At 45.0% G+C, this 26628-nt stretch overlaps 4 protein-coding genes across 5 annotated transcripts; 1 reads left to right on the top strand and 3 right to left on the bottom strand.

Moving 5' to 3' along the window:
• Positions 1–1278: 1278 nt before the first annotated feature.
• LOC107264695 (dynein heavy chain 3, axonemal) lies at positions 1279–14946 on the bottom strand. Its single transcript, XM_015733227.2, has 14 exons — positions 14178–14946; positions 13864–14093; positions 13527–13796; positions 13089–13451; positions 12820–13030; positions 12529–12756; positions 8628–12452; positions 8249–8554; positions 5752–8163; positions 3825–5607; positions 2825–3669; positions 2603–2760; positions 1755–2523; positions 1279–1677 (listed from the first exon to the last, which is right to left on the bottom strand). The coding sequence occupies exons 1-14, from the start codon at positions 14730–14732 to the stop codon at positions 1381–1383; spliced, it is 12252 nt and encodes a 4083-aa protein (XP_015588713.1). The 5' UTR covers positions 14733–14946; the 3' UTR covers positions 1279–1380.
• Positions 14947–15043: 97 nt separating this feature from the next.
• On the bottom strand, positions 15044–19652 carry LOC107264684 (transmembrane channel-like protein 5). 2 transcript variants are annotated; one of them, XM_025081902.1, is made up of 11 exons: positions 19287–19652; positions 18629–19026; positions 18314–18442; positions 17900–18231; positions 17678–17829; positions 17520–17604; positions 17303–17451; positions 16834–17224; positions 16088–16773; positions 15877–16010; positions 15044–15818 (listed from the first exon to the last, which is right to left on the bottom strand). In XM_025081902.1, exons 2-11 carry the CDS (start codon positions 18693–18695, stop codon positions 15451–15453), a joined length of 2493 nt encoding a protein of 830 aa, XP_024937670.1. In that variant the 5' UTR covers positions 18696–19026; positions 19287–19652; the 3' UTR covers positions 15044–15450. The 2 variants fall into 2 exon arrangements, with proteins under 2 accessions (XP_024937670.1, XP_015588696.1); XM_015733210.2 differs by having other exon boundaries at positions 18629–18999.
• A 144-nt stretch (positions 19653–19796) lies between these two features.
• On the bottom strand, positions 19797–26622 carry LOC107264685. The gene is made up of 4 exons (XM_015733211.1): positions 24827–26622; positions 23898–24061; positions 22396–22580; positions 19797–22227 (listed from the first exon to the last, which is right to left on the bottom strand). Exons 1-4 carry the CDS (start codon positions 25303–25305, stop codon positions 21931–21933), a joined length of 1125 nt encoding a protein of 374 aa, XP_015588697.1. The 5' UTR covers positions 25306–26622; the 3' UTR covers positions 19797–21930.
• Positions 22591–23884, top strand: LOC112493906. The gene is made up of 2 exons (XM_025081903.1): positions 22591–22974; positions 23060–23884. Exons 1-2 carry the CDS (start codon positions 22671–22673, stop codon positions 23116–23118), a joined length of 363 nt encoding a protein of 120 aa, XP_024937671.1. The 5' UTR covers positions 22591–22670; the 3' UTR covers positions 23119–23884.
• Positions 26623–26628: the final 6 nt, after the last annotated feature.

The raw sequence follows: 26628 nt of genomic DNA, 5'->3' as shown, positions 1-26628 counted from the left end.
CCAATATGGCGTCTAATACAACAATTCTGTTACGCAACTACGACGTGGATTATTAAGACTCTCGTGCGAGACACTATTTTCTTATTGGATAGAATAAAGCGTACCATTTATTGAGCATTATCATATATTTATTGGCATTACCATATATGCCAACTGAACAGACGTACAATTTCTTTCTATTTTTTATATTGTGAAATATGCAGACCGGAATTTACCAGTCACCATATGCTATGACTTCATTTCAAGATGGCGTTCGATTTCAAAACATTACAAATAGCACATTACCAAGACGTTACATAACTACATCACTAGTCAAACTAGTTTTTGATTTGTAAAATATGAATTTGCTGAGTTTGAAGCTTTCTCGTATTACGGGCGGCGATATATATTTATGTATCTGAACATTTAACTTCTGTTGTTATACTGAAGAAATTTTCCACGCGATAAGAATAAAACTCACTTAGGTTTTCAAATCAACAATGTCACTGACTAGGTTAGTGTACGTTATTATACAAGTGTACCACATTAACGCACGCCTTTGATAAAGCGGTTCGAATGTAAGTAAAGTGCAAACATCTTTTAATTTTTTTTTCATTGGTACATTAACAAAAGTAAGTGTGCACAAAAACAACAAACTCCTATAAGAGTTAGGCGCATATGTTTTAGTTGTAATATACTGAAACATTTTTTTATATCTGACTTCGTTTTCGTATATTTGTTTAGTAGTGAAATCTAGTGACTGTCTCTTAATGTAGTACTCATGTATGTGTCAGCACGCACGTTAGATGACAGTTCGAAGAAAAGGATTTAAAAAAGTATGAATTATACCTTGACGACATATGTGTCAGCACGCACGTTAGATGACAGTTCGAAGAAAAGGATTTAAAAAGGTATGAATTATACCTTAACGACACTTTATTTATTACGTTGTTCTTTAAGTTTATTCCATAGGTATTATTACTGATTGATCCGTCAAAAAGGACTAATAAGCTTTCTGTGGTTGCAGCAAGTTTGAGACAGAAGGTCCTCTGAGCCCTGAGCTGCATAATAGATATAGACACACTGATTGCTTGAATGCCAGTGGATATTCTTTTTCTAATGAACGGGCTTTAATCCGTATGTCACATTAATGTATAGTTTTAATAGATGACGTTTTTCAATGGATCGGAATACGTAGATGATTCAGTTGTGTTCTTTACTCTATATTTTTTGGTAAAGAAATCGCTATAAACATAGCATTTTCAGGGTACTAAGGATTCTGAAAACATGTAAAGATGATATCGGAAAATCTTATATTTTTCAATACGTGTGAGGTTTTGGAAACAGCGCGAGATAATGCAATAGTTAGTTAAACCGTTTCCGAAGAGCAATGACGCTCCTTTAATCGTCTAGCTGGCAGAGGCACGCGACGCCCCGATTGATCCAATGTGATTCATCCACCTTCGTAGGGAACAACACATACATAACGAAATTGGAAGAGTGACCAGTAGTAGCTAGGACACCACGCCTTGCACTGGTTTTATAAACTGGACAATGGTAAACATTAGAAATCTGAAAAGTAGCCTTCACACCGGGTTTCAACCAAATGATAGGAACGCTACTGAACATTTTTTTAGGTTTCGATTCATCCAATTCTTCAATGTCTCTATTCCAATGCGCGCCTTGTAAAAAGAGACCCTGCAAAAAAAGGAGAAAATATCAAATCTGACATGAAGACAATGATACAATTAATATTCAAGTATTAATTGTCATACAAACGTGTAGGCGCCAAACATTGGTGGTTTGTCCGTTGTGTTTTCAAATTTGGTAATTTCAAATTGAAAGTCTAGGTGGTCGATAGGTATTTGGCACCTGCGAGCGTAATTTTGCATCACTCCAGTGAGAAAGGATTGTGTAAAGTAGAAACCGGACAGCCAGAAAACTGTGGGCGCGTCATGATCTATCCAATTCTGTAGAAATTCAATTCTAGCCAGCAGATCCGTCACATAACTTCCCAATGGCTTCAACGAGGGATACGATTTTTTATTCCACTCTGAAGGTATTCTGCCAATGCTCATACTGTAGAAAACGTCCTCCAGCGATGGTGACATTACTACCAGTCCTTTGATAGCTTTTTGCACGTTCTTTAATGTGCTCTTTATCACTTCAGTCAGTCTGTTAAATCTGACCAGCTCCTGACGGAGTACGGTGTTCATACTATTCACGTAGAGAACTGGAAATCTCTCGGAAACGTATCGAATGTCGAACTGAGGCGGCATCTTGTCGAGGATATCTGCAGCCAGCTGCGAGACCGTCACCTCGGCATCGCCTTCTACTCCCAGACCACTTATTTGCGTTTGAGTCTTCAGAACTCCTGCCAACAATTGCATCGCCTCATCATTGTCTTTAGTGATGTCCGCATTCTCGTGCAAGCCGTAGACTTCCGGTAGCTGATTTAATGGGAGACTTCTGATGTACTCTACGCATCCGTGGTGATCAGTATTCACTGGCATCCGGTAAATTCCACTTGGCGAGAATGAATATCTGTAATTTCAATTAAAGTCAGCCATTACAAGCGGATTACACTCATCGACTTTCGGTCCCCAAAGTTGTTCACACTTACTGAGGGTCAGCGATGACGTTCGGATTGTAGTAATTCCGAAGAAGGGAATTTAAAAGACGTCTGTCCTTATCGTCGGTGACTCTACCACCATAATTGCATTCTCCAGTCAGATAGAGAAGAGCCTCGTAGGGCACTTCGTCGTAATCATTCAGGAACATCTAAAAGAAGATTAGTCAGCAGGTTTGAAAAACACACTGCTGCGATTCTTGCATTGGTTTTTACCTGCAATTGCAAAACGCTTATTCGCAAATCTGATTCGTTGAACTCGTAAGGGATGTTCCAGCCGAGTGGACCGAATTTTCGTCTCTCCTGAACGACAGCATGGAAGAAACACAGAGAGAAGAGAAGGGCCCGCCATTCTAGAACCTTGTAACATCCCTTGAAAAATGTCGGATTAGATATAGGATCATTCAGATAGCTGCGCAATAAATTTTGCTTCAGTCCTTTTGGTGCCTCGTTAGTCATTTTAACGCCATTTTGTAAGATTGAAACTGGAAAGGCTTTCGAGGGATAGCTGGTCAACCATATTCGAAATTTCGAGTGAGTCGTTTCCGGGATAATGACCTCATCGCATATCCTGTCCAATTCCCTCATCCAACTCTCGGCCAAGTGACAGTTTTGCAGGACGACCCATTCTCCGGTTGCTATCCCTTTATTTATCATATTTGTGGCAATAGGGCCTTGACCCTGACCCAAAGAAATAGTCATCAGGTTCTTCTTTTGAATTCCCTTGTCTTCCGCAAATTTAATTAAGCCGGCCATCGGATCCGATCCCGGCGACAGAATAAATATCAAAGGCGAGACATTACTAGAGTCGTTGTAGGAATCTTGAAGATCAAATGGCGGCGGTTCGATGAAGGATTCCCCCATGTTATGGATGACGAAACGCTGAACAGCGGCTACAAGCTTGTCCGGCCTGACGCATCTCAGTATCAGCAGCTTCTTCAAGCTATTTTCTTCGGCCTGGAAGGGTGCCGGAAATGAATTCTCATGAGGATTCGGAAGATCATAGTAGCTTTTCCACTGAGCAGTTTCAGTCTCGACGGACTTTCGTAAGTCGGCAAGACCTGAGAGGGCTGTAGCCCTTACAATTTCTGACCAGGACTTGTCACTCAGCCAGCTAGGATCAGGATTTTTATGAGGATTGCAGGATTCGGAAGATCATAGTAGCTTTTCCACTGAGCAGTTTCAGTCTCGAAGGACTTTCGTAAGTCGGCAAGACCTGAGAGGGCTGTAGCCCTTACAATTTCTGACCAGGACTTGTCACTCAGCCAGCTAGGATCAGGGTTTTTATGAGGATTGTGGAGAGCGACGCCCCCCGTTAGCAAGAACGTCCAGAGATCTTCTTCAATTTGTTTTTTGGCACGTAGGAGACCAACGCAGAGGACCAAAGAGAATATCAGCTTGTCCTTTTCGAATAGTGATCTGCAGACGTTTCTGTATATGCTGGCGGTGAAATGAGAATTAAGCTTCTTGATTCTCTCATTAAGGTTTGCGGATTTTTCACTTTGACTTATGGTCATCGTGTACAGGTGAATGAACCACGGCAACGAGTACTGATACATCGGATCGATATTTGCCAACTCCGAAATGCAAAAAAATAAGACAGCGCCGTGACGCGATACGGGTTCGTAGCCGTTGCGTGCTTCGTCAATTTCTATCGTCGTCCTTGCTGCAATTTTCTGTTTAGCTTGAATATCTTCGGAGAGGCCCTTCGAAGAGGATAGAATCTTGATGGCCGTTTCATCCTCCAGGATGTTCCCTTCTGACGTTGACAGTACCTCCAGAATCTTGTCCTCAATTTCTTTTAGAATTCTTTTGTTATTCGCGCCCTCTACAATCAATTGATTCTTCTTTTCCTCGAGCGCCGGGAGATCCTTGGCTACCACGATCCCCAACAATTGATCTTCCAATCCTTGCGGCGTGATCATGAAGTTCAACAGTGTCACCTTGACCGCGACCTCAGGAAGGTAATGGGGATTGCGAAGTCTCGTTGTGATATAAAATCGAAAATCAATGTTGTATTCGAGAACGTTCTCACCAAACTTCATATAAAGAACTCCACGTTGCTTGTAAATGTTCTTCAGCAGAACTGGCTCCAGGATGGCGTCGACCTCTTCAAGAATATTTTCTAGCAGAACAGGATTACCGACCTGAATGGACGTTTCCATGACTCTGACGTAATTCGGATCAGTCAATTTGATGACGGAGAGTTTATTCTGCTTCTCCATATTTTTGATCCATTTGTTAGCCTGGCCCTGAGGATCAATCATGAGCGGCCACCGATTGGCGTTCCTCACTATTATGCCGTTCTCTACGGAAAATGTGTCAGCAGGCAATCCGTAGATCATCCAAGCGCGAATCTCCACAGGCTCGCCCAAAATATCAATGAGACTGAACTGCGATCCACATGGAATATTGATTTGCGTGCAAGACGCGTGCCACTGCCGAATCAAATCGTTTCTGTATCCAACAGTGAAGGCCCCGAGATAAGCTACAACACCAGAAGCGAGAAGAACATTCCCAATGATATTTTTAAGGCTGGCTCCCAAAGCAGCTGCAGTTTGACTCCATCTAATCTTCTCACCGCCCAGTCCGCCGAGAAGTTTCTCGGCTCTATCCAACTTTTGCGTGCAGTGATCTATCTGGTCCTCCAGCTTTTTCTTCTCTCTCATGCATTCTGCAAACTCGTCGTTAAGCGACTGAAGCTTGTCGGTGACCTCCTGCAGAAGTGCCCTCTTGGCGTTCAGTGTTTCCATTTGGGCGGCCAGTTCGCCTTCGGCTTCGGCCAGCATGGCCTTCTTCGGCGCCACGACCTTAATCACTCTGTCGTAGACTTCCATGGCGCGCACCCACCTGCACAGTCCTTCGCAGGCCGTGGAAACCTTCTTGATCACGTCGGGATCGAAGCTTCTGTCATTCATGAATTTCTCTCTGATCTTCTTCATGTTAGCTGGAGGAATGTTGTCCTTGTCGAATGTCTTTAGACCCTCCAGGAACTTCATGTCCCCGAGAATCTTTATAGAGGCTGGCCAGTAGTCGTCGGGATCGAAGCTTCTGTCATTCATGAATTTCTCTCTGATCTTCTTCATATTAGCTGGAGGAATGTTGTCCTTGTCGAATGTCTTTAGACCCTCCAGGAACTTCATGTCCCCGAGAATCTTTATAGAGGCTGGCCAGTAGTCATCATAGTTGTTGCCTGTTCCAGGATCCTGAACGCGCTCTGGTTTGATTCCCTTGAGAACGCAGACGGCCTCCATCACGAGTCTTACACCGGCCGGCGGATTCTTCATGGATTTAACGATGGTGATGTCAGCTGGCTTTAAGGTGTCCAATGCCGACAAAGCAGCTTCCAATGCAGGCGTTGCCTCTGCCAAGTCGCTTTCACAGTCGTCCTTTATCGCCTGCGCCGCAGCTGCAGCCTCGTTCGCTAGAGCTTCGTCGGCTGCAACCACCTCCTTCTTGGCCTCCACATTTACGGTGTCTTGTTCAATTCGGATCATCAGTTTGTCGCTGAGCTGTGACTGTGCGACTAGCTTGGGCTGCAGCGCGTGTAGCTCCTCCTGCATCACTGCCACTTGACCAGCTGCAAAGTCCAGTTTCTCAAGTCCGACTTCGTATCGATTCTGCTGCATGGTGATTTGATCGACCTTTTGCCCGTATAGCTTGTACAGGCTCTTCATCAGTTCCAGAAAGCTGGTCGGAGTTACGTAATTTCGTCTTCGCTGCGTTTTGTAATAATCCTCGCTAGTGTCGCGCACGCTTGTGTGAAACTGCTTGCATATGTGCACACACTTTTCCCGAGTGTCCTCGTCAATGTCCAGGTCCTTCAGGGACATTTTTGCGACTTTCTCCAGAGCGTCCTCAGGCCAGGTCGTGTACCAGTCGATGGTACAGCAATTGATGAGCGAGGGAAACATTCTCAATCTATTTCTGAAAGCCTCACCAATGGGCGACATAGTCAGAATTATGTGCAGATTGTTCTTCACTCTTTCTGTAAACAGATTATAAAGTGCCATAGGCGTAGTTTCCATCTTCCTACCGCCGCCCTCTCGCGCTGCGTTCATCATCTTCTCTAGAATATCAGCTTTCTCCTCGGAGGCATAAAGATTGGGCACGTCCCCGGTGTTCAGTATCATATTTATATCCTCCACAAATGTTTCTTCCTTGATCTGATTGTCACCGAAAAGAAAAACTGTGGGTCTTCCCTCGCCGCCAGCTTTTAGAAGAAGCGCCTTGATATCGTCCCTCCATTCAGAGTGTCCGTAGGTCCTCGTCATTTCCACCTGGTATATTATATACTCGCACATGCTGGTCGCCAGCTTAGCACAGGAACTTCTTCCTGAGCCACCAACCCCGACGAGGAGTGCATGTCCATTGTCTTGCAAGAGAACGCGAGATACCCTTGATATGTGTTCTATGGCAAATCTGAATAGTACCAGATTCATGGGCGTCCTTGATATCATGTTGTATTCTGTCAGATAATAGTCCATCTTCTCTTGAAGGTCATCCAGGTTCGCTACCTCATCGTATATCTTCGGATCCGCATCTGGCTCCATGTAGTTGCCAAAGAACAATTTGCGAATGTGCCCAGGTGTTATTTGTTTCTCGTTTTCCTCCAGAAGATTCGACAGAACCTTCTCGATTGGCTGGCGCAGCTGCGCGTAACACGTGACCTTCACCATTTCGAAAAGAGTCACTCTGTCTTGCTCGTCAATCAGACGGTCGTGAAAGACTCGATAGATTTCATGAATCCAGAGCTTTATCAGTTTCTCGGGCTCCTTGATACGCGATGCTGGTACCAGTAACAGGCCCCTGATCACTCTACTGAAGTCGCGCAAATTAAAGGTGTAATGACTCTTCGCCGGAGTGGGCAAGAAGTTTCTAATGGCGTCGTGAAAGACGTCCATCGTCGCCGAGATGATCATCTTTCCAAGTCTGGAAACGTTCTGATCGAAACCTTTAGCAAAATGCCAGTCCAATATGGTGGTGAATATCTTTGTCATGGTGGCGTCCTCGAAAGAGTCAATTCCTATGATGTGCATGTGACGAGTAAGTCTTGGTGTGACCAAGTTCGATCCGCCTCCTGGGGGTATCATTGCTGCTATTAGAACTATATCCACCAGGTATAACATGCTGGTATCCTTTGGATCGAACCAATGGCCATGATCCACCCATTGTCTCAGGAGTTCTATTGGAGGTTGGGCACCGTAAATTTCCTTGTGGGGCAGACTCAGGTCATCCACGAATAGAACGCACCTCTTCCCCATAGCTGGCCCGTATACGCCCTTTCTTCTTCTGTCCAACTTCGACATTACTATTTCCTGCGTCTGCGATGCTGTGGTCTGAGCACTGAAGTTTACTATGTTCTGAATGAACTTATCTTTTGATAGCGTGACCATGTAATCCGTGACAATGGCGGACTTTCCGGTTCCAGTTGGACCCACAAACAGAATCGGTATGGAGCGTTGCAGTAGACTATTTATGAAGAATCGCTGCATGGACATTTCATTCGTCTGAATTATCAGCTCGCTGACTTTTGCATTTGGAGCTAATGGTGCCTGGAAGAAATTAAAAAATGTCCCATCATAATGAGATTCAAAATGTGCCCTTGTGTGTTAATAGTACTCTACTATCACTACCTACCTGGCTGGTGGTGTCCATCCACGATATCCAGCTGCCATTGTTTCTCTTGTCATAAACCCATTCGAAGACAGTGGCTCTGTCAGGAAAGAGTTGTTGCTTCGTTAACTTGAAAGCTTTTGGCTTTGGATGCTCCTCGACATTCCCATCGAGTAATTTTCGGAAATAGACGTCGAACAGCTTCCTACTTTCACTGACCAGAGTCGAACAAAGTCCCCATATCATGCTGAATATGAGAACACACTGGAGCCAGACCGTGCTCACTTGAGACTCGCCCTCCAGGATGGTACTCAGCATTCTCGTGAAAGACTGCTCAAAGGAATGTCATTTGTATTATTTGACATTCAGTCCAGTACTAACGTTATGGAACTCAAATACTTACCAGGAACATATGTAGCTCAGATGTCTCTACGAAAGTCTTACAGTTGCACCTGACGAAAGTGAAAATCGGCTCCGTTAGCCATTCCACTAATTCCAAAACGAGTTCAAACTGTTCAACGAGCAGCTTCTGCTTGAGTTGCTTCTTGTACGACTCGAAGAACGGAGGCCAGCCTAATTGCGAAGGTTCCATGTAGATCATTCCGCACCTGCTGACAGTAGCCGGGGACGCGTGCTCGAGATCTGCTGGCTCGAATATCATGTTCATCTTGTGCGACATTTGAATGATTTCGCCAGACATCAGGCAGAGTTTCTTGTTGTCGTCTAAGACGGTGTTCATGTTCTCTATCCAGACAGCATCCACCGGACCGTCAAAGAGAATCCACTTTCGTTCTGACGTCAACGATTGGGCGAATTCTCGGAAAGTATTGGCCAGCACCCCGTCGCTCCACTCGTGAGAAACCGGATCGAAACTCCCGTACAATTGGCCCAGGGTGATGGCCTTTGGATTTATAATTTTATGGATTGTTCTGAACTCCCGCATAGTGGCTCTTCTTATTGTCGAGAGATCGCCAAGAGAATCAGCCAATGATTGATAGGCTTGAGTCTTTCCACCTAAAGGCTCTCCGACGATCATCAAGCCATGTCTGACCAGGATCATTTCGTAGATCTGCACGATCTTCTCAACGTACCAGGGTGTGGCCTGTAGATTCCTCTTATTCAGATTGACTTTCAGCAAGTCAATCAATTCGTCGCGATCAGGCTTTGGAAGATCAATGCCAGGGAACAAGTCGCTGTAGATGCCGTTGAACAGTGGAACATCCTGCGCTAAGAATTTTGGCAAATTGACGTCAACTATGGCGCGTAGGACCAGGATCGACTCGTTCTGCGTGGGATACTTCAGCTTCAGATTTCCTGCAGCCAACAGTACAGTTTTGACGGCTCGCATTCCGTAATCGTAGTGGCTCTGAGAACTTAGCTGCTCGGAGCACAGTTTATAGGTGTGAACAATCTTCTCAGCCAGACTCCTCGCGTCAACAAATCCATAGGAGTACAGAGTAATCTCACCGATCATTCCATAGTCCGGCACCATCATTGCCACGGTGCGAAAGAGAACTTTCAGGTTATCAGGAAGTTCCTGTCTTCCTGCGTAACCAGGATTCATGGTGATGAAGATATTGCAAGTGGGGTTCAGCTTGAGCTCGGTGCCTTCAAAGACGAATCGTTCGAGACGCATGCTGATCGCCATCTGAATCGTTAGAATCTGCTGAGCGATCACAGAGAGAACCTCCAAGTCAATCCTGTTGAATTCATCGAAGCAAGACCATGCGCCAGACTGCGCCAGACCTTTGAAGAACTTTCCCATAGCTTTATAGTCCAGTCCCTCGGAACAGTTGAAGACTACGCACTGCTTCGCCACGGCCTTCGCCAGGTCCTTGCTTGTTTCGGTCTTCCCAGTACCTGCCGGACCCTCGGGAGCACCACCCAGGTTTAGCTTCAGCGCCCCCATTAGAGTTCTGTAGCATCGATCGGTCAGAGGTGTTATCACCAGTCGCGGAGTGTTTCCAAGATACTCAAATGCGTAGGCAACGTCCGTAGTGATCATTGACACGATTATACTGGCATCCAGCCAGTAATATCGCAATTGGGATATCCAGTCAAAGTCCATAACGCTGCTCACGTCTTTCTCTACCAACAACTTCACAACGTCTCGCGCGTGAACGTCGATCACTATCAACGCATTGAGAGTGATGCGTGCTCCAGGCTCCAGTTTCCCACGTACCAAATCTACGGTTTTCTCGATTTGCGAGCTACACTTTGAGAGATACTTACTGGTGCTATTGTCTTCGAACGATTCACAAACCTCGCTGGTCCAGTGAATTTGACTGGCACATATGACTATTTGGCCAGGCCATGTAAGCATCCATTCTGATCGTGTTGTGTTGAAGTAAGCAATTACGCTGTCCTGAGCAATATCGCGAAGGGAGGAGACCATCAGCTCCTCGACCTGCACTAGCCATCTTTCCACCATGCCCTTTGCGTCGGCTGGATAGATCTTACCGCTCATTGGAACGTACTCGTCCTCGTCGGACAACATTCCCACGATTTCCTGTTCCTTGTTGAATCGCAGCTTGCTTATGCCTTCGAAACATTTCTTGAGATGCGGTTGAACTCTCTGCGGATCTTTCGTTTCCGAGAGAATCTCAAGCAGCTCGTCGTTAGACAAAAAGAAAAATCTCGGGAAGAACAGACGTTTCTTCTCCAAGTAATCATTGAGGCCTTTCTGTATCTCGTCCAGCAATACGTTGCAGAGTTTGAACTGTTGAAGCATCTCCGGCATCGCTGTTGCGTCCGTAACTTTTTTATTGTTTGCCACATATTTCATTATGGCCCGCCACATTTTGTCGACCTTGCGAAAGTTCTTCGCCTCGGTTGGCATTTGCCTCATTATATCCTCGCTGCTGAATATTGGTTCCAGATACATCCAAGTGGCTTGACACGTCAGCCACTGATCAATAATGTCCTGCATCATTATCAACTTCTCCTCCCACGACTGCATTTCGTATTCAAAGGCTTTCACGAAAGGGGAGCCTCTCATCGTTTGAGCCTTCAGTATATGATCGTCCAGGAGGACCTGTATGTCATCAACTGCAGATAAAATATGTACCCCAGTCTCACGGTATGGATTCAAATCGAAGTAAACGTTCTGCCATTCATCCTGCATCTTTCTAAGATTTTTCTCAAGAGCATGCTCCTTGGTGGCGGCCGACGAGATCTCTTCTAGTTTATTGATGTAGACCGGCAAACCGTGATCTATCATGTCCGAGAGACTGCTCTGTGCTGTAGGTTCTATAGGAACTCCCACGACCTTGCTAATTTGCTCCCAGTGTCGCGGTTGCAAGCCCGGATTACAAATAGTTTGTAAAACCGGTATAAACTGTTTGAACTTCTCGACTTTCCCACGAACCGTCTCGGCGATCCTCCGGGCACCCGGAACATCGGACAAAACTCTTGAGAGCTTGTAGAGCATCCTCCAGATGTTATCAGTCTCTTCGCGGATCTCATCAGCGTCCAAGCCCTGAAAGGGTCCGTAGAACCATTTCTCATAGTTCTTGTGGAAGCTTAGGACGGCATGCCAGAGCTTATCAAATGTGTCCACAGTACTGGTCATCACGGGCAGAGTGAGATAAGGACTCAGCTCCATATCTAGAAGTGTCTCCTCTTCATTAATCTGTTCGGCCTCTTTCCGGATTTCTGCCATTCCTTGGGAAAGATGTTCGATTTCTTCCGTCGCCTGCTCCATCTCATCCATCGTCAGAACAGGCGGATCTTTCTTCTTGAAATGATCTATGGCCAGTTGCATGTTTAAAATTCTTTGTTCAAAATTGTCGCGTCTCGTTCGCAGGACACTCTCGACGAAATCCTTTCTCATGTTCAACCGGGCGTTCGCCAGGTCCATCACCACCTCCATTTCCTTAGGCCACGTGAGTGTCCTTGTGTTCAGATGGATGTCGTCGCACGTTGGCGCTTGATAATCAAGCAGGAACAACATCAGCTCGACCGAATGCGCTAGTTTGCTTTTAAGGCTGAACATCGTCGAATCGCGACTCTCGCAGAGATAATTGTAGAGGTCGACCACTTCCTGAGTCGTCTCGGGCATCTCCGAAATCCTATTGGCTATCTCGTCGAAGACGTTGCACAGAGCCTGATTATTTTGCCGAAGCTCCATGTAGAAATACTCGCAGATCCTGGTGCGCAGATCAAGTAACATCTGCCTGATTGTGTCGTTCACCATCGTGCAGTCTATTTCTATCATGTTCAAAGGTACCTACGGTGAATAGCATTCTGACATTGAACGGGTTCTCTATTGTCTGTATCCTTCAATAAGAAACTTAGGGAATCACCTTGTTGCGATACAAGCATATCTCTTTCCGCAGACCATCATACTCCTCGATCCTGCGTCCAAAATCCCTGAGAAACGGTTGGGGTTGGATCGAGAAGTAATCCGTGAGCTCATTCTCCGCTTTACCCTCTATTATGTATAATAGATCCTCATAGCATTTTAAATAATTCTCTGGTCCACTGACATTCGACAGAATTGCATCCAAAGCTTCATTTACGATTTGTGCAACCTAAGTGAACACACGCGATGCTCTTATGTAGCCAAAGAGTCATTATACTTGTTTAACACGTACCGCTTCTTCCTCTCTTAAAACTGGAAACATGTAAGCTTTCTTCTGTAATTCCGGGAACAAGATTGTCTCGATTCGTGGAACTTTGCCAGCCACCTTGATTATCTTGTCAAAGCATCTCGATATGACAGCGTGCATCTCTCTCACGCTCGGCTTCAACTGTAATTCTCTTGTACCCAATACAGGCTCAACCATTATTGTCATGAAAGGAACCCTTAAAGAGATAAAGTGGTGAAATGGTCTGTAAAATGTATGAGACGCAAATTCCTTACCTGATGAACATAAGATCCTCGTAATCTCCATCGAAAGAATTACCATCGCTGTACCGCACGAAAAAGTCCCTCATGTACTTCAAAGTTTGTATAATCTTGATGCGCAACTGTCTCGACAGGAGGGTGTTGACGCATCGAAAATAATCTTCTATGAGTACAGTGGAAGCGCCTGCTGCTCTTTCTACCAGAGAGGACCAGGCGCGTTTCTTCTCCAAGAAGATTTCGGCGACTTCCGCGAGCCACTCCTTCAAGAGACGCTCGCTGGCAGTGTCGCACAGTGTATCCACCCTGGTTTCGATCTCGGCGGCGGCCACTGGTATTTTCCCGAAATCCTCTACACAGATTATGGACATGTCGCAATATCTAAAAACATTTCAGAGAGTCTGTCAAAATTTTCTCTTGACTGCGCAAAAACAAGTTTGCATTCCTAGTACTCACTTGGTGAACCAGAGATCGCGAATGTCCCGCAGAATCTCATTGGCAATGGCCAGGTTGTATTCCAAAAAGTGTTTCGCTGTGATCTTTGCCTGGTGCCAAGGTACTGGTGCCCTGATGCTCGAGGTCAGATACTGCGGGGGCATCGTTTCAATGAACAGTCGCTTCCTCTCGGCAGGATCGAGCAACACGTAGTCCACGACAGCAGAACGGAGACTTTCCTTGTAGTCACTGACAACTTCGGGCACCAGGCTATTCAATATGGCGTCCATGCTGGAAGCACACTGTCGCTAGAGTTACGATTATTCCTCGGGGATTGCAGGAATATTTATATACTTACTCATCGCGTCTCCTCAGTCTGCCAATAATGCGTTCGCGCGCTTTCACGATGTTCCGATAATCATACGGCTCTAGCTGGGACTCTGCTACGCAATAACGTTTCAGGTACAGAATTCTAGAGACGTCTTCCGGTCTTACGTGACGTTTCCGCTCCCGTTCAACCAGAGCGAGCATCTCCGCCCGCTGTTCCTCGATTGATCTGGGGCAGTCGGCTTCCCTGCTGCGTAGAATCTGTGAAACGTAAATGGATGCAGCGATCTCTCGATTAAAAGGCCCGGACGTGCGTAGCAGAGAAACAGAGAAACTCGTGTATACCTCCTCCTCAGGAATCATCTTCCTCCGTCTCTCTTTCCTCTTCTTTTCAGCCCTCTCTTTTTGTTCCTGCATTTCGGCTGATCGTTTCTGTGCCTTTCTGCGCAGCCAGGTACCATCAGCCAAGTCTCGCAAACTCATAATATTATCAGGCACTCGCTGAAGCCGCTTTGACCTCTCGCCATCCTTAAGTTTCATTTCCTCATCGTGCGCCTTGACACATTCCAGAGGTGGATAGACGAGATTTCCGTCGGGACCAAAGAGAATTGGTTGACTTAATTTCACCGTGCTTCGCTTAAAACTCTTTATGTTGTACTTGCGGGCCGCTGGTGTCAATTCGCTGCCGATACTTTGCATAGGTTTAACATATTCGTACCAGTACTTGTACGGTATCGCTTTCGTCCATGATTGTTCCTGAAGTAACTTCGGCTGTTCTCCGTAAAAGAGTGCCTTTGCAACTTCTTCCGGTATACCATTAAAAGTTTCTCTAGCCATATTTGATCGTAGCGACGAGTCATTTTGGTTACACGTCCTTTCGGACAATTCACTCTCGAACATTTTACTTGATTTTGTATTTCACGCCGAAAGTTATTACTTACTTATTACGTGAAGAAATAAAGACAGTAAATCCTTTTTAGCTTTTTGAGTAAATTTGTTCTTCCAACATGACAGTCACATAACGGTTAGAGACCAGATAACTATCAAGCAGCTGGCAGGTGATGGCCGTTAGCAATGAGTGTCAACAGTTGATATCCCATGGCAACGATTGTGAAGTATGATGCATCCATTACTGGTAGTGACTTAAAATTTACACCTAAGCTAGAATATAAATCATATTAATTTAAACAATAAAAAGTGAAACAATACAATTTGGAAGAAAATAGTTTATTCGTTCCATCTGTGATAGTAAAAGTAAATACACATCTCATAATAAATAGTTCCTTAAAAAATGTTATCACGCGACGTAACACTTTTGGCACAAATATAATTGACATAGAAATACTTTCGTTATTCATTGCAAGTTACTCGCGTAGATTTGTCAAAAATAAAATTATCTATAAAATCCATTAGGATTTTTATGTTTCCTTAGACACTCCCCAAAGTTATATGCATTCCACCTTTTACGTGCACAAGTGCTCGCATAAAACTTTTGAGTTCGTTCGTGAACATTTTGATTATTCGTCAATCGATTATCTTTTGCATTTATCAATAATAATTGGTTTAAGTATTCGCTATCTAGACACATTTTTTCTATTTCTTTTTGATTGATCAGTTATCAGTATAAAAAGTCGTATCGCATCGAAGACTTGCCGTCGCTAGTCGACGGTTCTAAATGACTAGTTTTTCGTTGTTCAATCCTCGAATTGGATGGAGTACCTTGTAACCCAGGGTCCGACAGGGTGCTGGTCTTCCGTAGTTTCTCCAGTTCAATATCGCATTTCGTGAAATTGGTCGGACAAGCGAATCTCGGGAGATGATCGGTGGGTGTCTCATTAGTAGAAATAACACTGGGTCTTGAAGTGCGGGAGAAAAGTTGGCTGGTACGTCTGCTTTTGGGGGGTGATTGCAAAACGAAGGGTACTTCCTCTTCATTTGATGGCACACTATCGTGCAGTGACGTCGATGAATTGTTGAACAACCAATCTATAAGCGAGTAAAGTAACTATAATCTGTAAACATCAAAGATGTTTCTTTGACTCACGTTCATCTGCCACTTTGGTAAAACTCTTTAGCAGAAATTCCTTATCGTGAGATTCTAGAACCAGCATCTCACGCAATATCCGCACCATCTTCTTTGTAGCTTCCGCCTTGGCATGCAGATAGTATACAGCAACACTGCCACAGAGAAACAGTGGTAAGATATTACAGTGCCATGTCTTCTTCTATCCTTTCTCAAGAAAACACCTGCTTACCACATTCCGATAAGTATAGCTCCACCCACAGCAGGTCTCGCGAGTTCAATAACGATCATCCAGAAGGTGCTGTCTCGTTTCAATTGCAGAATACCCTCGACCATGACCTCCCAAGTATAGGTATATCCACGAAACGGCCCGCAGTCGCTAATAGGAACGTACATAATAACGTACCCAAGAGTGACAAGAACGCCGACCATTCCTAAGAAAGCTAGTGCCAGGAAGAGGGTGTGGGTTTGGGCTGCCCTCCAAGATCTGGAGGGTGGTTCACAATGGTTGAGAACGCCGTGTTTTTTTATGTAAAACGTCATAATCATCTTGATGACAATGACGAAGGACATCGGAGGACTAAAGTAGAATGCCACCAAGAACAACGTCTGATTGTAAATCAGATTAAGGGTATTCTGTGCTATATGAAAACGCGGCGCTTTGACGTTTTTGCAGAACAGAACGTACAAGTGGGACCGTATCATTTGAGCTAAAAAAGTTCCCACGATGGAAGCGATAAAGTCCATCAAAATCAAACGGTAGAGTTCTTGTGCTAATACCGTTTGCCAACATCCGGTTGTACTTCCAGTTAGCCAGAAAAAAAGGAGAGTACCCACTACTACCACAGCCATTGCAGAATTGCGAATCATCTTGACGTAAAGAGCAACACGCTTGCTATTGTATCCCTCGTATCTGACCTTAAATGCATGCATATAGTTATTATTCGCAAGAAAATATCGTAAGGCATTTCAGCTTACCAGCCATGATACAAAGGTAGGATAAAGATTCATGATGGCAGTGATTACTAGTGGCACTATCAACAGCGACAAAGCATTGCTATTATCAGTCTCATATCTGCTGAGCAATATCCACAGTAGTACTCCCGTGCCAACCATTATGGCCAGCACCAACAGAGTCATGGATGTTTGAACAAACAGTGCATAGTATTTTGTGGCACAGTTCGGATAAGATTGTTTCTCTGCATCGGCTAGAAATTCTTTCAGTTCCCCGTAAATCGAAGCTGACTTAAGACTTGCTGCTTTCATCGAGGCTATACCGAAATCCCAGCCACAGAATATTTTACTCGCATAAAGATTGTATACACCGCCTGCTGTCTCGATGTAACACTTTCGATATGAATGCGCAACCCTGAAAATTGAACGTTATTCTTAAATCATCCAAATTCTTAAAATCCAAATTATTAAAAATCTCATGCGTTGTACGTACTTTACCGAAAGGAGTATGAAAACGAATATGTAACAGCACAGTAACGTAAAGAAATATGCCGACGGTATGCTGTACGTACTGTTAAGTAATTTTGATACTGTGCCATTGGTATAAAACCCATAATACATTATTGTATTTGTAAGGAACCCCTGAAATACAATACTTTATTTTATCGAGTTTAAATTATGTTAATAGAATTGTTCAACGGCATACGTACACCTCCTGTTAGAAGATCGAAACCACTAAATTCGGTAACGGTGTATACATCATTTAAAGATTGAGGAAGCACAATAAACGAAAAACTAAAAGATAAGCGATAAATTGAACAGAATGGAAATTATATGCAACTCAATTTTATAAAATTTTAATAACTACCTAAGAATGCAACATAGCATGTTCAAAAGAAAAAGCCAACGTAAAAATTTGAAATATGCAGCAACACCACTTCCGAATTGACCTTCGATGGACTTAATTGCATGATACCAGAGTTCTATCGTGGAAGCTACTTCACGCATTGCCATACTGATCTAAAAATATATTATTCGTAGATATACAATTATGAATGATTTGCTCGTGATACTTATTACATTTTCATACCTTCATGAAAGTTATACTGATTGTATATTTAACACGTTTCCAATATCCAATGGGCTTTCTTGTTGCCTTTTGGCTGACAGACTTAGTTAATTTGGCTTTGATCGATCTCTTGACCATAAGACACTGTGGCATATCCCTCAATGTTTCTATTCTGAGCAACTCTGACATTGGATCATCTTGCATAAAGGCATCATCTCTCTCCATCTGACTGGCAATGGCCACAGCATGTTCTTCAGTAGGTGAAAGAGGAGTTCTAGGAATCCTAAGTGTTGCATATGGCAACACAGATGCAATACAATGCATTTTACCATTCTCGTCTTGGTTGAAGCTCGCTGAAATAGTTTAGAGAATTTTTTTTTTGTATATAATGGACAATAAGTGGCATTATTAAAACATTTGTATTTGAAATTATACCCAGAGTCCTAGAAGGCAAATAACGAGCATGACGTGCATGTAAACGTTGCTCAGAAGGATGCTGTAATGTCAGACCCCTTCTTTTTCTCCTCCGTGTTTCTGTCCACCTAATAGAATCTTTTGGATGAGCTATTCATCAAAGGAAAAAAAAATATGTACGAATGTCTTAATAAGAAAAATTATACAGAAACAATTGATGCAAAACAAAGATAAACTAGAGTTTTAGTCATGTAAAGTATTTGGATTACACACGATTAATCTAATAATTTATTAATGGGATTGTTTATTATCAGTTCACTACAAGAATATACTTACACACAGTAGTATCCACATATTCCATGGAAGAATTTCCTTTGCTCGATTCAACCTGATAAGTCTCCATTGTCGTGGTTAACTTGCTTCTGTCAGTATGAAATCTTTATTAAGCTTGAGTAATCATCACCCTGAAGAGGTAGTTTGAGGGTATCCGCGGAAATGAGATAACTTATCAATGCCAATCTCGCTATATCGGATATGCGGATATCTCAAAATCTTATGCTTCATAATATTTGTCTGCACACTGTGGTCTGCACCGACACGTCGTTTGATATTATATCGTCAAGGTATTTTCCATCGTTGCAGATTCGCCGGATTTGGTGGGTGTGTTGACTTTCCTCGAAATGAACCAGCTGAGATCCATATGCATACTGTATAGGTATGTACATTTGAAAAGGCTGTCGGATAGGGTAGGTATGAGCGACGAGGCTTTTTTGGAACGAATATGTTAATTATCTTTCTAAATAAAATATCTTGAACTACAACAGTAAGTAAAAAATTCTAAAGCTAGAAACAGAACAGAAAACTAGACTAGCTTGTTGACTGAAGATAAATAGACTAGGCATTCCCATGTCCGCGCATAAAATTCCGTTAGCTTAACGAAAGGCTTAGGCCAATGAATATGCATCCATTATATTTTACGATGTAATGGACGTACGCTAATGATGTGACCCAGGGTATGTTCGTAAACCTTGTGGGCTTTGTACACCAAAGGGCAAATAACATCGAGCGGTGACATCATGAAAAAGACCCAAGGCATGGTGCCGATTAGTGTGTGCCTGCTGCCTTTCTCTCTCTTACTCTTGTATGTACTCTAGATATCGGTCCGTCTCCTGTTGAACGGTTATTAGGTTAGGTTAGGTCAGATTTAGTCTGCTTATCTTCAGTGAAGTGCCAGGGTGAGTTCGTTCTGCAGCAGTCGGTATAAGTAAGATGTTATACGACTGATGGTAAAACTGAAAATGTTTCCGAATGCATCCAACAATTTCATTGACTTCATTTGCACTGGTGTCAAGTTAAGACATGAATAAGTAAATTATATACCTATACCATAGTAAATTATAGGCATACGTAGCATATATCTGACTCCACATTCAGTTCCGGTAGGCAATTTTTCATAGCCATTGATTTTGATGTAGATAAGAAAAAAAATGTGAAGCTCCTCACCTTTTTTTACCGATAAATATACTTTATTCATTCTCATCAATATACAAATTCGCCTACGATATTTAAGGAACTACTTATCCGATCGATGACTCGATAAACCACCGTTAATTCTAACTCGTATCACGAATCATTGCGAGTTTGGCTTTGAATTTTCAAGAAGACATGCGAGACTGATCACACGTATTGCCTTCTCAACATTAGTCTATATATTTATAAAAATATTTGTATATCGTACAGAGCTTCGAAAAGTAAAGTTAACCATTCAGTCATTTGACACTTCAGTGGGGCCGGCCCTTTGTGCATTCACACGAACGCACAGTATTTCTATAGTTTTGTAGTCGCCTCGAATCGCCTCCAATCGGCCAATCAATACATCCTTAAACGCCAATTCTTTTTCACAGGGAAACGAAACTTGCATGGTAGCAGGGAAAACGCTGGAAGTTGTCCGTGGGAATTCCAACGTGTCAGAGAGCCGATGAACCAACGAGCCAGGGACTTGGATATCATTTAACGACACTAAACGCTAATATGTATATACACACAAGAATATGCGACTCCATAGCCATTCCGCTGCTCTGACATTCTGGTACTGTGCAACGTGGTCTGTCTGGACGACAGAGCACAGAACGAGCGTGGCTTAAAGAGACAGACGCACAATATTGCAGTGGTGCACCTTTAACGGGCTGACGTCCACGCTAGTGAACGTAGACGGTTAAATAACTGTATTTTAGAATGTCCTGACTATATATTCGCGGGACTGTGTCGTACGCGAGGATTTACAACGAATTCAGTTGGCGGCGTGCTACACCGAGCAAAAAATAGAGTCGAGTGACACTGGGTAAAATAGAAGAAGAGCGAGAGCGAGAGGGATGTGGGTGGGAGGGAGAGGACTGATCACTGGAGATGCCTGGGCGGTAGGAGAGACATGTCAGGAAAGAAAGTGACCTCCAATCAGTGACGGGATGAAAGTGTTGATGGTTGTCAATGGCCCGAAGATAATTTTGAAAGATGGACACTGATGTAGGACGCTCTCCACATATTATGAGTCATACCCGAGCCGTTTCCGTTATTTTTTCCACTTGGAAGAAAAGGAACTGTTTCCGGAGTGCGAAGCCAACGACACTCCCAGGTGTTTCGTTATCCAGTCGCTGTCACGTTGTTCGAGCTGTTACCCAATTGCAACTTTGCGTGTCGTCGATTAGTCAACTCGAAGCCATTAAACTCGCTGGCCGCGTAGAAAAACGCAACGCCGATTCGTGCGAAATGCGAGCAACAGGATCACTGCGACACAAAGAGTAGCGATCCTCAAGAAAGTGCGTCTTTCGAAAGAAGGCTTTCTCCATCCTTCTCAAGGATCAGCGGCACATCTCTTGCGTATTTTATTGGCCGTGTCTGACTCGAAAAATCCTTTTAGGCGGAATCGGACTCGATCGGCTGCTACTCCAATTTTCCATGGCCACTTTCTTTCCGTCTTTCCCTCTCGTATTAATTCTCCTAAAACATTCCTTTCTCCCTTGAGCCAAATCTACCGGTGAAAGCGACGCATCCTGATATATAGTATTTTTGGGGCAGGGAGGGAATACTTCCTGTTCCAAAATTACGATAACGCAACGACATGCACGAGGAACGCTCGATTTTCTACTCTGCGTAAAAATAGCTCAATCTCCCAGTGTTCCTTGTTCTGCGGTGGCGCCGTTGGTGATGGCAGCTGGTGCTCCTTCGTCTTGTTTTAACTTCCTGAGAAACACGAGTGGACCAAAGGCGGTATGTGTAATTCGGGGAGATCAATCGATCGTTCAATGACTCTCATTTCCGTACCCCGACGCAACCCGAAGGAGAAACTCCCGTCGACGCTTGCCCAGAGTCAAAGATCCTCAGGACATTTTCCAAAGAGTCGTCTTACAGCCTCAAATATTGGTTCCGAAAATACAGATAAATATTTGGAAATTAGTTGACGCAACGAGTCTCCTCCGTTGAACGTAGAGACTAAATTTCGTAGAGCTGCTATGTCAGGAACATCAAAGCCAACTAACTAACGGCTGTTACATGGCCGATCATAAATTACACCTGCGACTGGTATCGGGCTATCACTGACCTTTTTAACAAAAGCTATAGGGTTTACATCGATTAGTGAGCTAGAGGTGCGCAAGGACTTCGACCGCTGGCACCGGCGGTGTCTGGTCGCCGCTCAGGATTACGGGCTCCGACTCGGTCTGAACGATCCTCACCAAGTTGGCGTCCTTCTTCGAGGGCACCAAGGTGGCTGTGGGTGTACCATTGGGTCTACCGCAGTAACTTGGTGGCCTACTCTCTCGGGTCGTTCCAGGAGCTACGACGCTTCCAGCGTTGGAACGATACGTTGGCGGTGGTGATGACGTTGGCTGAAGCCGATCAAGTAGTAATAACCTTAGCCTGTATTCCTGCATGCTTGCCTGAAACAAAAGAATAACTATACTCTCTAAGGCCAAAAATATGTACATACTCCTTAGCCTGTAAGACTTATTGACCTCGTTAAGGGAGAATCCGTAAGCTTGTTTCTCTGCATATTAAGAGTTTTTGAAAAGCATTCGAGTCAGCCGCAACGAAAGTTAAGTGGCTACCTGATAACTGGGTGGCGGGGTACGGAACTGAAACTCCGGATATATCATAGCGGCGTAGGGATGTATCGGTCGCGCAGGTGGTATCCTCCCCGAGATCCCAGTAAAGCCGAAAAAGCTGCCACAATTTTCTCTACTGGTGACTCGCCAAGCGACAGCACTCACGGTAACCAGGACCATCCCAATGCCTGTAACAGAAGCCGTAAAGCAATCGTGAGATTAACGTCACTCCAGTGCGCGATCGAGCCGCTAATGTGGGCGTGTGTGTCTCCTGATACATGAAACACACGGGTCAGGAGAAAAGGAGAATTCTCAAGGTGAACTCTACTTTGTGGATCGAGTGGATCGAGTGGATCGAAAGGATCGAAAGCATCGCCGTAGTCGGAGAGTGGGAGGCTCCTCCTGGAGAAGTCTCGCAGGCAGCCGTGTGGAGTCACAGGCGGAATTGTAGTTTAGTAGCAGGAGTTAGTGGGTGGGTGAGCGCAGCCACACGTATTGGTACTTTGGTAGTGGGCTATTGGTATAGAGCCTCTACGGAGCGAAGCGCTCTATTGTCCGGGAACGGAATTCTCTGGGTCGCAGGTTATATTCCTAACGTTTAGAAAGTAAGAGAGCCTCGTTGCCATGTTCCAGCACGAAACCCGGGCGTCTCTTTATTTTCTTTCAGATTCTGAGCTTCTCCTCTCCCTTCTCATAGAACCAAGTACCTTTGCGGTTGACGCCTGACTGCAGCCGGAGCCACTCTCTCTCTTGGCGTTGGACCAGGGCCGGCCAAGTTTACCAGGACCATAATGCTACGTGCATGGCAGTACGTACGAGACCGAGTTAATAATAATTCACTCTTGATGCATGATGCACGTAGCTACCACGACAATTATCCGTATCATCTCCTTGGAAACAGGTTAGTTGATTTTAAAAATGCTTCGAGACCCCATTGGCGTCTCTCTTAAGAACGCCTGCTCCGGCGTTGCGTCCCACGCTACTCCACGCTCCTACGTGCCTCTGCACTTCTTGACTACACCTAACCTGCTCTTTTGCATTTGTATTGTCCGAGCAAGGCCAGCCATGGACTAAAGTGTCTACGCACTGGGATTTACGATCCGTGCGAGTTCCTGTTAAACGCTAACGAATGTCATCCACACAATACGCTTACGTTACGCAATAGCGCGATCCCTCCTCTCTCTCTCTCTCTCTCACCCTTTCTGCTATGCTTTATACAAGACATCGGATGGAACAGTGAGCCTGGATTACACTTTACGAGTAGCATAGGAGCAATGCACAGTGGCTAAGCTCGGGTGCGACTATGGAAACCCTTGTCCCTTGTTCTTTTGTTCATCTGCCGTGCGAAAAGAAAAGTTCCTTTTCAGTCGTGGCTGAATTCTCGCAACTTGTACTAGCGAGGAGTCGCGTCTCACTTTGGGGCCATAGTAAAATGCATTTCGAACATATCACTCCTTACATCAATGTTTTCGCTTTAAGATTACCTTGTACTTGTCAGTCCTTACCGATCATAAGCAGAGCCACAGCAATGTGGTCCCTGCCAGTGGCCCTTAAGGCCCCAAGAAGAGCCCCAGCACCTGCACACACCAGACCCACGACACCCACGCCGAGAATCGACCAGAGCACAGGGGGCGAACCTAATCCGCAGCACTGCTTCGGCACTGCGTCCCTGCAATAAGAAACGCAAGCGTAAAGGTAGAGTGACCCACTGACACAGACTCGGGGGATGTGTTCCCGGGGGAAATATGGAAAGACTCGGGGCCTCTAAGGGACACGGGACGCTCCTGCTAGCCACGCGGGACATATAACGGGTCCGCTCGGGTCTCCGCGCAATAACAATCCTCAGAGTCCCAAATAAATTGTATCGATTTCCTTGCAATGTTCAAACACCTAGGGCTTCCCAGTGAGAATAAATTTAAGAGCGGATTGGGAAACCGAATTGTCTGTTTGACGATAGACTCTTAGCATATATATTTATTTTTTTAATGGAGATGCTTCACAGGCGGCCGTTCAAAGTTTGCATGAGATTTTTGACTGCGCACCACTGCGCCCCGCTATCTGACGATTCCGCGTTCATTCTGTATTCGTTGACACCCGCTGCAAACCTAGAACAGACCGATCGATCCAGGACCCGTGATTCTACCTCGAGAGAGACTACATTTCAGAGCATCGTGTATCTTTAACTGACTTGGCCAGCAATGAGAGATCGCCGTTGAGATTGTACTTCTAGGCAATAGCGTAGCCAGCCGATATATCAAGGAGAAAGAGGAAAATTTACTAGAGCCAATAAAACTATCCAAGCAAAGAATTGCGATATACGCTTACGTAGAGACGGCTCAATAAACTCGAAATATCCTCGAGCGTGGTTGTAAAAGGGCATAACTACGTCCCTGGTGGCTACCACTCTCGGATAACAAATCGTGAGAGGCCTGACCTGCCGAAGGCGGAGACGCTGGCTGGAACGGGGAAGGGAAGGCCCAGGCTGAGGCCCCGAAGTCCCAGGTGCGGCGGTGGAGGATGCAAAAATCCAGTGACAGGCGGCACGAGAGGAACGCCAGGAGCCGTGCTCGAAGTGACACACGGACCACCAGGATAATTCGGAGGCACCGAGCTCGTCCTCAGGGCTCTTCTGTGATGTCTGCGAATTCGCCTTTCGCGCCTCCTCGCATCGCGCAACTCCTCGGCTTCCGGCACTTCCACGGACATCTGCGGACTGGCTTCCGTCTGCGCTTCGGTCGAGGCGTACGATCGCGGATTCGATGCACGCGTGATCTCGAGTTCCGTGCGATTCGACTGGCAATGCTCATCGTTGCTGGATGGACTCTGGGAGTTTGGCGAATTTTCCGTCGTCCCGCCATCCACGGCGACGACACTCACGGGCCTCGGGGCATTCTCGGACAGCGCCCCGGCCATCGTACGGCCCTGATCATCGGTTTCCACGGCAACCTTCTCCCTGGCTTTCCCCTGCCTCTCCTCTAGCGGCTTCAATCGGCTCTCCTCCTACTCCTATTCCACTACCTGCTCGTGCTCTTTTGCTCTCTTTCCTTTCCTCTCTCTCTCACTCTCTTGCTCTTTCTCGCTTTGCCTTCTCAGAGCGCGCGACTTTACTCCTTTGTTCCTGGGATTGCAGCAAGCAGATACGTACCCACTGACTGTGCCTATGGCCTGGCCGATCCCAGTCTTGCATCAAGTCGTGCGTCTCGTAGGATTCTACTTTGTGGGAATTAAATATTCTGGAGAGCCTTATCCTTTTTTTTCTCTTCTTTTTATTCTCGCGTGCAGCTTCCTCGAAGTGTATATGACGTCATCGGTTTTAGCTCCTTTCTAGATTCTCGCTGCACGCTCTCTATGACTCTCTAAAGCCTCTAGCATATGTACACAACACGCACAAGTACGAATAGACACTCTGGGCATGCAAAACCATGAGATGGCCACGAGCGATGAGGCTGGAACGACATGAGAGGCGGAGGATTCTCTTTGCGGGAGGTGCCCACGAACGATTACGTCTCTTTCTCTCTCTCGCTCTAAGGATGCCGTTATGGCACAGCTGGCGACGACGTTTACTCGAGCAATTGGCGATTCGTTCTTGCCAAGTGTCGCCGATTGCGAGGGACAGCCGGAGGAACACCGTTAAACGAATCGCAGCGTTAGCGCCACTCTTTATTATCGCCACGGGGTATCGCTAGGGGAGCCTCTTGTGTTATCGAGTCCTGGTTAATCCACTGAGATTAATCTATTCATTGGAATCTGAATCCTCGAAGTTGCATGATTTTCAAAATGTCCACTGCTTTCTCTTGTTCCTTGAAACGCCGATAACGGTCTCCCTTCTTTGCTCTTCTCTCAGTTGATTGCGCAATATCATCACCGCCAAAATTATGTCATAGTCTTTTGTTTACAAAATAAAGCACCGAGTTACCTCTGACCTGTTTTCTTGACATCACAAATTGCCTGAGATTTTCAATGAGATTCAGAAGGTCCAAATTGAGAGTAGCCTCCACCAATCGTCATTTTTATTGCATGTCCATTTCATCATAATCTTGTTTCGCCCAAAGTTTGTCAAAAGATATAGTTACAGTGATGACAACTCTTTTGTGTTTCTACCTCAGTAAGTACTCATGCAGGCTATCACGGCGCTGAATTCATAACATCTGACACTGGTCATTCCCACGACTGATTTGGAAATTCGTTTCCAGGTTCTCAGAATGTACTGCTGTTGGCAGATTTTGTATGATTGGG

Source organism: Cephus cinctus, unplaced genomic scaffold, assembly GCF_000341935.2.
Source record: "Cephus cinctus unplaced genomic scaffold, Ccin1 Ccin1_scaffold0189, whole genome shotgun sequence".
NCBI lineage: Eukaryota > Metazoa > Arthropoda > Insecta > Hymenoptera > Cephidae > Cephus > Cephus cinctus.
The sequence above is the reverse complement of the archived record's forward strand: the minus strand, read 5'-3'. Positions and strand labels throughout refer to the sequence as shown.